Source organism: Anastrepha obliqua, chromosome 3 (genome assembly GCF_027943255.1).
Source record: "Anastrepha obliqua isolate idAnaObli1 chromosome 3, idAnaObli1_1.0, whole genome shotgun sequence".
Taxonomy (NCBI): Eukaryota; Metazoa; Arthropoda; class Insecta; order Diptera; family Tephritidae; genus Anastrepha; species Anastrepha obliqua.
The window spans coordinates 52208215-52222374 of NC_072894.1; the positions used below are offsets into that span (position 1 = coordinate 52208215).

Genomic DNA, 14160 nt, shown 5'->3' on the forward strand with positions numbered 1-14160 from the left:
TTTGGTGAACTATATTTTTATAAAAAATAATTTAAATTGAAAGATAAATAAATAAATAGTCAAAACTTGTTAAAATATTGAGGTTTCATATTTTTTTTTCGTTGCCTGTATGTATCAAACTTTGTAAAATTTGTGTAGCTGGTGTATCTATTCCAATCCTAATAATCGTACATAAGTACATACATACATATTTCAAGATATTTCCATTAGTGTATAAATAAAAGTCAGTTACTCACCTTTATGTGCCGATCGATAAGCCAGTTTAATTCGATATCATCATCGTCCTCTCCGAAAGGATTTATTAACACCTCAGCAACTTTAAGCCAGCCAACATAAAATACAAACTGTAAAAAAAAAAATTAAAAGGTTGAAAAGAGCTTTAAAGTAATTTCTCAAGTGCATAAAGATATTTTGTGCGATAAGTTACCTAGTTTTCGAAGGTAATTTTTCTTTATCCTTACAAAACATAAGTGACTTGTTCTCCGTCACTTAAAACAGGTGGGCATTATAATAGAGCCAGAGATGAACCCATTTAAACGGGATTAAGCCAAGGTTAGCAGGGAGTGATTAACATATAAGAGCCATAATTAAACTAATAACAAACTTTGCTAGTACAGTGTGAACGATATGAAGTGTTACCTATTCAAACCACCATACATTTTTTCTGTGAAATTAGTTTTTATTGATTTCGACGACAAAATTGTTTAAAAATGATTACAATTCTAACATATATTCACTTTTGCTCGATATGACCACCTTTTGCCTTGACTATAGCCTTCAAACGATCAAAACATGAGTTGCATGCTGCACGAATGTGATCTTGAGGTATTTTGGCCCATTCTCGTATAATCGCTTTTTTCACCGCATCCATACTGGCATACTATATTTCTTAGTCCTCACCTTGCTCTCCAAAATGGACCAGATGGAATAATGCCTCGGATTTGTGTGGATTGTGTGGACGAAATGAATTGTGGAACATGATTTTTTAACCATTGGAACGTTGGAACGTTCATGGTCTGCGACCGAAATGTTCGTGTTTCCCCGGCTTTAAAGCAGTTTCTAAAACACTTTCCCGATAATAAATCGCATTCACTTTAACACCGGGCTCGATAAAAACGATTGGAGAGCGTCCATCAGCGCTCACTGCGGCCCAAACCAGTACATGCGATGGGAAATTGCTTCGAATGGCCATACGTAGGCTCAAATTCCCGTATGAGCGTTCAGTCAAGTAAACACGATCGTTTTGAGTGTTTATGAACTGCTCAATTGGGAAATTGTTTTCGTCAGAAAACACAATGTTAGGAAATTCACCAAGTTTGTGCAAGCGCAACAATTCCTTTGCTCTTTCGCACCGAACTTTTTTTTGCTGGGGTAAAAGATCGTGTGCTTTTTGGAACTTGTAAGCCTTGTCCTTGAGCTCATTTTTCAATATGCGTTGAATGCTGTCTTGCGATACTTTCAGTTCTTTGGCCATTTTTCTTCCATTTCTACGTGGATTTCGTTCAAGTCGAGCCTTCACTTTCCGAACCATTTCTGGCGTTGTTGCGGTTTTTTTGGTCCACCTCCATAGCGTTCTGCAATGCTACCAGTATCATTGTAACGTTTTATTAGACGGAGAGCTCATGACCAAAAAACCCAACATATTTTATACCACTTGAAATTTTGTGTGAGATTAGTTTTTTAATACTAGAATCGATATCCCGCGGGCTGGCTGCTCAATAGCGGTCTTAATTATGGGTTTTTATTTTTTAAAATTGTTAATAAAAAACATTTTCCCAACATATTTTATACCACTTGAAATTTTAACAGAACTTCATTTACGGTCTGTATAAAATGAAACGATGGTTGCCAGCCCATTCTCATGGTCCCAAAGTACTGCCAGCCCATGTTGAAAGTGCGTTGATGGAAGCACAAGTCAACATATTTTATACCGGCTGTCTTTTTTACACGACATTGGCAATACAATAAATTGATGAAATCTGTAGAGCCAGCCCATTCTGATGGTCCCATCACATGGAAAATTTGGAAAATTTCATTCATTTCATTCATTCATGAGTGCGAGCGAGACCGACTTACGTGAATGTGGGCGCGCGAGAGAGAGCGTATATCGTTTATATCGTTTATATTCTGTCTCTCCGTACAGTCTTGCAAAAATGGGAAGGATGAAAGGTTTGTTCATCAAAAAATTAGAGAATGGAATTTTTTTTTCCTTTTCTTAAAAAAGTTTTTATTTCTAATTTATTATTCCTTTATTTATTTATTTAATTTATTACATGAATAGAAAAAAAAACAAAATTAAATTTTTAATTTTCGATGTCAGAAATTGATTCCGAGTCTGAACTGAAATAGTCATTTTCTATTTCTTCAGCTTCAGCATCTGAAAGAAAATCATACCGTCAATCAAAATACCTGATAGTTGCAATATTTCGGACTATGAATGAATTAATTTTATTCAGCAAATGTTGAAGGTTGCATGAACCATCATAACTATAGCCACGGTCTTCGTACAATTTCTTCAATATATCATCGTATATTTCACCCAGAGATATTAAAAAGAAACAACTGCCACGAGCAATGATGTTTTTTTGGATGAACTGATCAATTTCATCATCAGCTTCCTTGTGTAGTTCCCGATTCAGATTAAATTTTGTGTCTGCAGTTGGATTGCTTTTAAATTTATTAAAATATTCAACCCGACAGATTTTGTGATAAAATAAGTGCGGAGGCTCGTTCGAAAGTGACTTAAAAAATTCACTATCTTTCACAACATCCAAATATTCTGCCAAGGCTTCAATGAGATTTTTTTTTTCTCCTCTGACAAGTGGTGCCTGACGTCCTTTGGATTTTTTATATTTTTTATTACAAAATGCACAAATATCCTGCTCCACACTTAATGCTGCCTCCGTTAATTTTTCACCTGAAGGTTCTTGTATGGCAGATTGACCTTCCTGATGTGTTTGTTCTATTTCGTGAGCAGATGAAGTGCTTGGTGTCGGTTCATCTGTGAAAATATATTTGAATACAAAAAAAATTATAATCGGAACTAGTATTATATTCCTTCCCTTATTACAGTAAAATAAATATTTTCATACCTGTTTGAACTGAAATATCCGATGATGTAACTGCCTTTTTTTCATAATACTTTTTCATGACTGCTAAGAACATTTTATGGCATTTTATATGATAGCCGTCATTACATTCTGATGCTGGTAAAATAACATCTTTATATTTTAAATTAAATTTTTTCCGAATGTCCAACACTTCCCGGCACTTTTTTAACGTATGCACGGTAAAAGCAACGAGTTTATCATTTGTTCTTTTACTGTTACAAAAAACGCACTTGATGGAAGATTCCATTTTAAATAACAAGTAAGAAAATCGAACGAAGAGTTAAAATTTACGTCTTTACTAGCCAACACTGTGGAAAGAACTAACTATACCTGACATCGTACTTTGGGTCCGGACACTGTTGTCCTTGAATACCGCCCGTATTGTATTGCAGGCAGATGGCGACTTATAGACGGAGAGCTCATGACCAAAAAACCCAACATATTTTATACTTCTTGAAATTTTGTGTGAGATTAGTTTTTTAATACTCGAATCGATATCCGGGGGCTGGCTGCTCAATAGCGGTCTTAAATAATATGTTGGGTTTTTTGGTCATGAGCTCTTAGACTATTATGAATCACCATTCAAAATTCCTAGTAAAAAAGTAGAGCCAGCGCGCGCGACAGACAGTATATAAACGATATAAACGATATACGCTCTCTCTCGCGCGCCCACATTCACGTAAGTCGGTCTCGCTCGCACTCATGAATGAATGAAATGAATGAAATTTTCCAAATTTTCCATGTGATGGGACCATCAGAATGGGCTGGCTCTACAGATTTCATCAATTTATTGTATTGCCAATGTCGTGTAAGAAAGATAGCCGGTATAAAATATGTTGACTTGTGCTTCCATCAACGCACTTTCAACATGGGCTGGCAGTACTTTGGGACCATGAGAATGGGCTGGCAACCATCGTTTCATTTTATACAGACCGTAAATGAAGTTCTGTTAAAATTTCAAGTGGTATAAAATATGTTGGGAAAATGTTTTTTATTAACAATTTTAAAAAATAAAAACCCATAATTAAGACCGCTATTGAGCAGCCAGCCCGCGGGATATCGATTCTAGTATTAAAAAACTAATCTCACACAAAATTTCAAGTGGTATAAAATATGTTGGGTTTTTTGGTCATGAGCTCTTAGACTATATAGTGCGATACACAAACATTTTATTCACTATGAGATGACTGAGCTCACGAACAATGGCTGGTTGTGATTTTCCACTCAAATATAACGCAATTACGTTTGAATTCCATCACAGAAAAAAAAAAAATCAACAAAACTGAGACGCAAATGCTTTTGCTGGCTTACAAACTATATATTGAACTGTTATTAGAACAATTTTGACGTTGCTGTCATGAGCTGTTTTACAGATACAAGCAGTGTGAAGTTAGATGAGTCGCAGGTTGAAATTAGGTGAACTACTATTGGGACAATTTCTTTCATTAGGTTAATTTGCCTACTTGTTAAAGATGGCCACTTAATCCTTCGGTTATTTGGGTATAAGTTCGCATTTCACCTTATTGCACCAAACTGTAACACATCTTCGTTAAATCTCCCTCTATGAAAAGAGATCAAGTTTCATTCTGTGTTTATGGGTTTCAACAACCCAAACCGGAACAGAACTGAATGAACATAGTCCAGAGTATTTCAAAAATGCACTTAAATCTGTTTGTCGCCTATTATAATTTTACTATGTCTGCACTCGTGGAATCTATGACATCTGATGTCAATCAAATGCACATGCTTAGCCAACCTTAAATTAGAAATTCACTTTTATTTTATTTAAGTAACGCAAGCAAACAATTATGATCCACCTACACCCGCGAAATAATTATTTACTTGTTTGAAACTATGTATTGTATTTGAGTGTCAGTAAAACGACAAATATTTATTGAATTGTTGAATAGCGAAAACACGTGTCGCTGACTTGCCACTGTGCATACATATTTTCAAACTCTAAGCACATACCGACATTGATATCGATATATACATACATATGTACACTTATTTGCACATGTATCCGTGCGCCTTATAAGTCTTCAGTGGGCACTCATTGAAATGTATCAGTTTCTAACAAATAACGAATTGAAGATAATAAAATATACATACTATAAAAGGTCGTAATCACTGCAGTAAACCACCGAAAAGTCAATGCGCAGCACACTCATTTCGTCTCTTCTATAGAGAATTGCATACATTTTCTTTTACAAAATTCTTTAATTATTTCAGTTTCAATTTCACTTCATTTCATTATTTTAGTTTTGCTTAGTATTCAACCGAAAGAACTTTTGTTCATGCATGGTAAGTTGAAAATTTATAGAAAAGTGCACACAGCTGTACCCAAATTGGAGTAAAAGCGCGGCCAACCATCTACTTAGCAAAGCACGTTGATTTATGGGATTAGGGGTAGTCAGAGGCCGGAAAAAATGATGATTTTCAATGATTTTTTTGCTAGTCAGTTGCTTTTTTTTTTTTTAAATAAAAACACAGCATTAATACATCATATTTTGACTTGACTTTAGCAAAATTTCAAACAAAAAAATTAATGATTGTAAAAGTTATCGCTGTATGTGTGGAGCGCGTTTGTCCAAAAGGACCTTGCGGTGATCATCACAAGTCCTTGGAGATTGATCTAACATCAATCGGACAAGAGAAATTATAAACTGATGAAATTAAAAAAAAAAATCCTTCGATCAGGCATGAGTTTCTTAAGTTTTTCAAAAGCAGTATACATTTTATTGAAATCTACCAAGCGGTTTTTAAGTTGCAGTGATCGTCAGTTCAAAAAACATAGTTTTGAGAATAACGCTTTTAAAGAATTGCTATCGATTTATGTCGGTTGCTTGCAGCTGCTGCTTGCTCTAGCACACTCTGGAGCGCCCTTTGTTCATTGTCGAATAACTCAAAAAGTATTTATCGGATTCACTTCAAATTTTCACACAGTATTTTTAAGATATTAAACGTTAAGAAAATGCAGAAACAAATATCCAATTTTTAGAAAATTGTGACTACCCCTAACCCCTTATACTAAGAGAATGTTCGAACTCCGAAACGCACTATTGCTTATGAACAATTACCTCCCGAGTCCTCCTAAAGTAGACCAACAGCACTCTGCCACTTCGATAGACAATTTGTCTCAAAGAAGTATATCTACTCAGGCAAGAAATTGAGATTTGAACACAGGGCGTAAACGCGTATTTTAAGAGATCAATTGCCTCGAGGGCTAACAGCAATTCCTCTACATGAGCAACATAATCAGCACTTTTATTGTTGACAAAAAACTCACCCATTTACTTTGGAATACAAGTTAAGCTTTCGGAGAATTTATGGTTAGAGGTCCACGCAATCTTATTGCTTGATTTTGGCCTCAAGAAATTATATCTCCTGCGTTGCCTATTGCTTTCACTAACTATTTGATCAATTTGAGTAGAAAATGCGAAGGCCGCAAGTAAATATTATCCTTCGGGGAATAAAATTTTTTCGGACTCGACTGTCTTTTTCACGTAAGAAACAGCAATTTATATTGAGAGTCTTGACATTGTTTCACAGTAGGTTTTTTTTAAGTTGCTCCTAGGCAGAAATATATGGCGAAATAGTTCAATTACAACTGAGTAACAAGATGAGTTTGCTGACGCGCGGGTTCAATTGAATACTCTAAACCTGATTTCCAGATTTCTTTCTTTACATGCTTTCGAAATACTAAATAATTAACTCAAATTAAAAATAAGTAGACTCGAGATTCATTTTAGAACTTTGCTTCCACGGACTTTTTTGTTCAGAATTGACAGTAGAATACTTAAGTCACCGAAACAAAATAGTGAAAAAATTTTATCCGTCCTAATGTACATACAAATGTATGTGTCTAAGTATGTACATATGAGCTACTTTTATATGTATGTAATTTTTAAGCAAATGCATACGAATGTGACCAAAGTACATATATCTTTGAAAGTTTCAATTTCATTAACAACACAATTTAATAATAGTTGAATACTGAGCAGCAACAGGTAAGGAAGTACTAAATTCGGTCCGGACCGAACTTTACATACCCACGCATATTTTAGTAAAATTTCATTTTGAGAATCAAACAAACTTGCATAAAATAAGAGTTATAGCTAGTGGCATCAGATACACGGACGGAAATTTCGTCTTGTCATATTAAAACTGGGTGTGGTGTTAATCCGATTTCTATAATAGACGCCTTCGATACGCCACTTCTTTGCTTGTTATGTTTAAGTTCTGCTCGCTTGAAGAAAAATTTGTATGTGAAAGCAACAATAAAGTTACCGAACAAGATTAGCCGCTAGCGAGAATAACTTATAAAACTAGTATACCTATGTCACTATTTTAAATACTGCCAAATCTCGCTTCTGATATTAGATATGTTGCATTAGGCCGTGTTCATGCAGAGCAAATATTGTTACTTTGCCGAGTTCACTTTCGGTGTTGCCCGATGCTTGCGATTGTTCATTTTGTGGTCTACAGTAACCATCAACATTGAGAAGAGCGGGAGTTAAAACAACAATTTTTTACCTGTACCAAATCACTGCTACTTAGTAAAAGGTTCCAAGCAAATGTAATTTTAAGCGGCTATTTTCCAAATTTTTGGAGAGTTTTATGAAGACATTATCGATACACACCCATTTACCCAATAAAAACAAAAAAAAAAGTGAGCGTGGCCCCACCCATTTTTTTAAATTCCACTGGCAACATATTTATTTTTTCATTTGAAAAAACTACCAATTATAGTAATTTTGATTCATTTATAGGATAAATATTACGTTTTTTTTAATTTCCTTTATATAGCATCTTGAACACCAAAAGTCATGTGACATGTGTGCCAAATTTCACTGAAATATATTAAGTTTTGCTCGAGTTATCGTGCACACGGACGAGCGCACGGACATACATATGTATATAGATGGCTAAATCGACTCCTCTCAACATTTTTTTATTCCAATTAATTATAATACCCTTGTGCACAAGTGCGCTAGTATTGAACAAAAAACGTGAAAACTAGAAATGAAGTCCGCGAGTATTGTTACAAAGCGAAAACTGCATATTATTACGATTTTATCTGATTGTATAACAATGTAAGAAATGAGAAAATGTAATGCTAATTCACGATAGACTTTAATTTTTTGTGTTTTCTTTTTTTTGTTTACATTGCGATGCTAATTGATAACGGTGACTCGACGTTTTGGCACATACAGTAACAAAGGCTTCAGATAACTATATTTCTTCGCGATGCGAATATTTAAATTTAGTAGATTTTACATTTGTATTAGGTTAACAGACTCATCTGTAGACTTTAGCACAGATTTGAAAAAAAATTATTGCATTGCGATTCATTAGCAGACTTTAATGAAACTTTGATACGGTAAAAGTTTTAATTAGCTTAAAAAGTTTTAATCAGCTTTTAAACGATTTACCTCCGAACTATTATTATTAATTTTCTTTGGTGTAATGAAATACGGTGTGCCAGGTAGCAATAGTTTCAGTATGCCGACTTGAAAATTAAGCAGTATTTTTTTTCTTTCTGCCTCATTCTTCAAAACATATTTTCATCGCTTCGTGCATGTTTTTTGAAATTTATTTAAATAAATAAAAAGAAAAGGTATGTGGTATACCGCATAGAATAAAGCATTTCAACAAAACATTAAAAAAAGAGTTACAAAAAAATTAATACAAAATAAAAATTGCTCAAAACTGTATTTTAAAAAGCAAAATGCAGTAATTCATTTTTATATCAATCAAAACATAACTTATTTGAATAATTAAATTTTTGATTAATCACATTTTTGAATAAAATTATTAATCACAATATCTACATATACCTTATAAAATCTGAATGATATTTTTGTCATTTGTTGCACCGTGGACGCTTTGTCCATTCCCGATCGGCTATCAGATCAAAATCGTCTTCCATTTTTTTATTTTTGCTGCTTACATTTTTAGCCATGTTTTTTAATTTTTTTTTTAATTTATTATTTAAGAGAGGTAACTTCATGTAGATATATGTATATACGAACAAAATGAACAGAGCTTTCAAAACTTTAGTTAAACAAATAATTGAGTAATAAACTCAACTTGCTCGCACAAACATGGGAAAAAAACATTTGGTATTTCATCACCACAGTGGCTTTTTAACTCAGGGCCTAAAGTTGTCATACAATATTTTCAATTGACTATAAATTCCTATGTGCTATATATAAAGAGTGATTTTTTAAGAGCTATAGGAATCTTTTTCAAAACAACACACGAAAAATTCAGAAAAATGCATGACATTTTTATTTAAATCGATAGTACAGTCCATAGAATTTAATGTTTGAAGATTATTTCATGCAAATGTTCCCCGCGACTGCGCTTCAAATGGTCCATCCGCTTAGTCCAACTTTGGCATACTCTTTCCAATGTTTCGGCCGATATCTCACATATAAATGCTTTAATGTTATTTTCCAATGCGTTTATTTAGGCAGGCTTGTTTGAGTAGGCATGAGCTTTAACATAGCCCCACAAAAAATAGTCTAGAGGCGTTATATCGCACGATCTGCTGTGTGGCATGTGGCACCGTCTTGCTGAAACCACATGTCATGCATGTCAAGCTCCTGCATTTTGGGAAAAAAGTGTTAGATATCATTTCACGGTAGCGCTCACCATTCACAGTTACGTTACGATTCGCAGCATCTTTGAAGAAGTACGGTCCAATGATACCTCCAGAGCATAAACCGCACCAAACTGTGACCTTTTCTGGATACATTAGTAGCTCTTGCAATTCTTCTGGCTGATCTTCACTCCAAAATCGACAATTCTGCTTATTTACGTACCCATTGATCCAAAAATGAGCTTCGTCGCTGAACACAATTTTTCGATAAAAAAGTGGATCTTCGGCCAACTTTCCAGGAGCCCATTCTGCGTTGCGAATGAAGTTGTTTGACAGTGAAACAAAACACGAAACGTGCGTCGGCTGTTTAAACCAACTGTTTAAAAAGATAATAGCTAAAAAATCACCCTTTATTAGCAAAATTCCATTAGATAAAAATATGTCTTTACTTTTACTGAAGCAGGCATGATAAATTGAGAACTTCGAAGCCGTTTTTCTGAAAGTTTTAGTTTTTGCTGTTATAATCGCAGTAAATGAGCAATATATTATTTCAATACTGAACAGAATCGATGAAACTAAAATTGCGCGTAATTTGCTGTTAAAGTATCGGCACCATAAACACCATTCACAATTTCAGCGGTCTGGCTTGCATTTACGTCTTAATCAAAGAAAAGCGTACAATGTACAGAATTTTCTCTGATGCACTTCCATTGTTAACACCCTGTAACTCACAATTGAAGTGAACAAACAAAAAACAGCAAAAGAGGTTTTTTAGTGCAAAATGTCACTTTGGCAACGATCATAAACTTTAAATTGTTTGATCGATACTTTACGAGATATCGATCCCTACAGCCATCTACCGAGAATTTCTTTCTTTTGATTTCCTTTTCCGAAAACTAATATTATTGTAATATTTCTGTCTGGCATTTAGTTTTGTGACGAATTCCATCACTTAATTAACTGAATGTCGATCGACAGTATTCAGTGAACTTCTTCATTTTTTTACAAGTTTGTAAAGAATTTTTTAATTAAATAATTAAAACTCACTTGCAATACGGTGAAGAGCGGAAAATACAAGTCTGGATCTTTGGCATCGGGCATGTTTGGCAACATTTGGCGCCCCACGAGCGCCGCTATAAAATACGTGTACAATACCAGCGTCACAACCTGCAAATAAACAATAAAGTAACGTTAAAGGAATAAAATAAATAAAATAAAAAAGCAAATTAACTAATTTAACGGCACATGAATTGTATTGCTTAATTGCTGGCTATTCAAGCTACCCACCTGCGTATACACAAGCGGCACGCACACTGTATCATAGCCAATCAGACCACCCAGGCGCCGCCGTATATCAGACAATTCCATCAGTATTGTTTGCACAATGTGATCGGATGCTATCAGGCCCTCCTTACGTGCCCGATTAATGATATTTGTAGCCCATACCAGTGGCATCCAGTACTTGGACATGGGGCTTTTGGCGTTAAGTGCATCGAAAATTTTCGATTCAGACACGTGCATGAGACCAGCATCCACGAGATGTTGTGTGGTGGGAAAGCGACGTTTTACACGCAGCGATATGCGTTGTAGTGTGATGACATAAGCAAGCACCATATACCGCATTATGTTACGGCGCATTAGACGACCCGTTTCATTCTGTAAATAATTGCAGATAAAAATTTGATATACTTATATGTACATTTGTATGGGCTTACATTAGTTTAACTACAAATATTAACTTACATTAACTCCACCAGTGGAGTTTGGTATTGCGGCGCTGATAAATAGCGCCAAAGTATCAGGCCAGGGCAATAATCTGTATTGCTCCCACCAACGTTGCACCACTTTGTTTACATAGAAACCCAGCACAAATGACATAGGTATACTTTCGCCCTGTTGGCCGAAATATATTCGCACTTTGGTAAAAATTCTGTAATGAAATGGGGACAAAATTGAAAAATTAAATGAAATCTAAAAGAGTATATAACTATGTATGTACTTGTACTTATTTGCCTACATATAGTTATATAATGAACTAAATAATGAATTATTTTAAATCGATATAATTTTGAATTAGAAGATAAGAGTTTATTAAATAGAAAAACGTTACAATATTTATGTTATCGCACAATTTACAGAATATGATATACATAAATCTTAATTCAACATCATTATATTTATATATTTATCATAGGTTTCGGGTTTTTAAACGATTTTTTCTTTTTTCGAAGGAAAAAACTACTATGAAAAACCTCCGCTTTACATCTTACAAGCTAGGGTTAATCTATACGCATTTAAGTACCACGGCCTAATTGAACTTTAAGAAAGTTCAGTTATTAGCAGATTGTCCGAAAAACTGGAACGAATTTTGAATCTTTCAGTCAAATTTTGTATTTGATCTGACAAAATCTTAGTTTTTGATTCATCATGAAGCTTTCTGGTGGAGAAATGCCATGGGAGTCGTAGCATCATTTTGAGTACCTTATTTTGGCAGATTTGCAGTTTCTTAACATACGACTTTGTGTCGGACTTATTCTTAACGAGTTTAACAAAACACTCCAGTCGTTTCTTTCTCCTCCTTTCAAGTCACTTTATTAGATGACTCCGAAGCAAAGACTATAGCAACTTCTGATTAGGTGACTCTTCGAGTGGTAGAAGAAAATAATCTGCAAAAAATTATTGGTGTCCATCGAATATCGCAGATGATGGAATGATAAACTATTTGAATTTTCCAGTGACATAGACATAACAATTAAGAGTTGAGTGTCTGCCCTGAAAGTATTCGATAAGGTATCCTGTATCTGGACTTCTCTGCATTGGAAAGAGCAAGTAGAGATAATTCGAGCCACGATCTTTTTTATTTTCATGGAAGAAAAAACCCAGCATCGGAAAAAAAATTATCAAAAATCAACGCGAATTTTGTACGCTTCAAACTGACACTTGATTATACGAATATTGAAGAGGCTATAAAACTGTATACTCGATACTATTAATATAGTTATATTATGCATATTTTTCTAGAAATTTTGTTTTAATTGTGAAATTTTGATCACAAAGTTTGAAACATTGATTTATATTTTTTGTGTAGAAGAATGAAGTATATTTCCATAAAATACTTCTAAAATTAAACAAAAAACAAAAAACTGTACAACTTTTTTATAAATTCCCTTGCGATAGTTAGGCAGTTTAGATGCGCCACCATCCAAGAAGCTCTAGGCGTAACAATCGGCTAGATGGTTACAAATTGTTAACACTAAATTGTTGGTTGTAAGGAAAACGGTGCTAATATTATGGACTCATCCTACACTACTCTTTTAGAAAGTACAAAATTATGCTATTAAGGAAAACCGGGAAAATGGACACGAGACGTACGGCTTTTTTTCGAGAGTGGGTCAGTACTTTAGCGTCATATTGTGATGACTGGCCTACATAAATAACTTCGAAACATTTAACCACCCTTTTCATAGTCCAAACTTAGAGCACTTTTAGATTATTACATATACATATGTATATATATATAAATATATGCGTTTTGATGTTGGGGAGACCTATAGTTTTAAACCGACTCCAAATGCAAATATTTTTAAAGGAGCTGTTTCATTACAAAAATACATATTAGAAACGACTTTTTCTTCATTTTGGTGTTTCACGGAGCTTCGAACCTACATCTTCCGAATGGTAGCCACGCACTAACCCATTCGACTATGGCGGTCGCCGATTATTACGTGGGTTTATTTACTAACAAAAAGAGCTTGGAGAAAATAAGAAAATACACTTGCATTTTCAACAATGGCAAATGCTTAAGTGATATATCTGCACAAAATTTTTCCTATTTAATTTCAAACTTCTTCCCTTAATTTCGCTAATTTTTTCACCTCCCATATCATAAGTCCATATTTACCTTCTGTTAAAAAAGCTCTACTGCCACTATTGTGAACACTTTTTCTGCTACTATGAAAAGAGAAATCTAGTGCAATATCCTCATAATTTGGTTTCAGCTGTGATACTTAGGAATTTCTGATTCCTTATTATGAGCTGAAAAACGTTATGTACAAATAACACCTAAATTTTAACTTAATTACCTGATAACGATTTATTTTTATGCGGACTTAAAAATCTTATTATGAGTTAGTCAAAAGTATTGAAAGTATTGCAAAGGGTGGTATATTTTTGGTTTATGTGAGAACGCAAATATTCCCATTATTTACAGAAGACGATTTCATTCATTTAGCTGCTTCGATGGCAGTTAACCCGGTTTTCTAAGACTTTAGTGACGGCTTCTAGCTCTATCTCTCGAACGGCTTGCCCGATTTTCAGCTGAATCGTCAATAGATTGCTCGCATAATATCGGTCTTTCATGCCACCGTACACAAAAATGCCTAACGGCATCAAATCGCAGTTCCGGAATGGCTAATTAAAATCGTCGAGACGACTGAGAACACA

General features: G+C 34.4%; 1 protein-coding gene across 2 annotated transcripts in view; it reads right to left on the bottom strand.

The window, feature by feature from the left end:
- Positions 1–14160, bottom strand: part of LOC129240878 (bestrophin-2-like) — a 61355-nt gene that overhangs the window by 24274 nt on the left and 22921 nt on the right. For both annotated transcript variants that reach the window (XM_054876930.1, XM_054876929.1), the window contains exons 3-6: positions 11461–11647; positions 11005–11373; positions 10765–10884; positions 237–344 (exon numbers count right to left, since the gene is read on the bottom strand). In XM_054876930.1, the coding sequence (XP_054732905.1) occupies positions 237–344; positions 10765–10884; positions 11005–11373; positions 11461–11647 (784 nt within the window). The remainder of the gene's footprint in view (positions 1–236; positions 345–10764; positions 10885–11004; positions 11374–11460; positions 11648–14160) is intronic.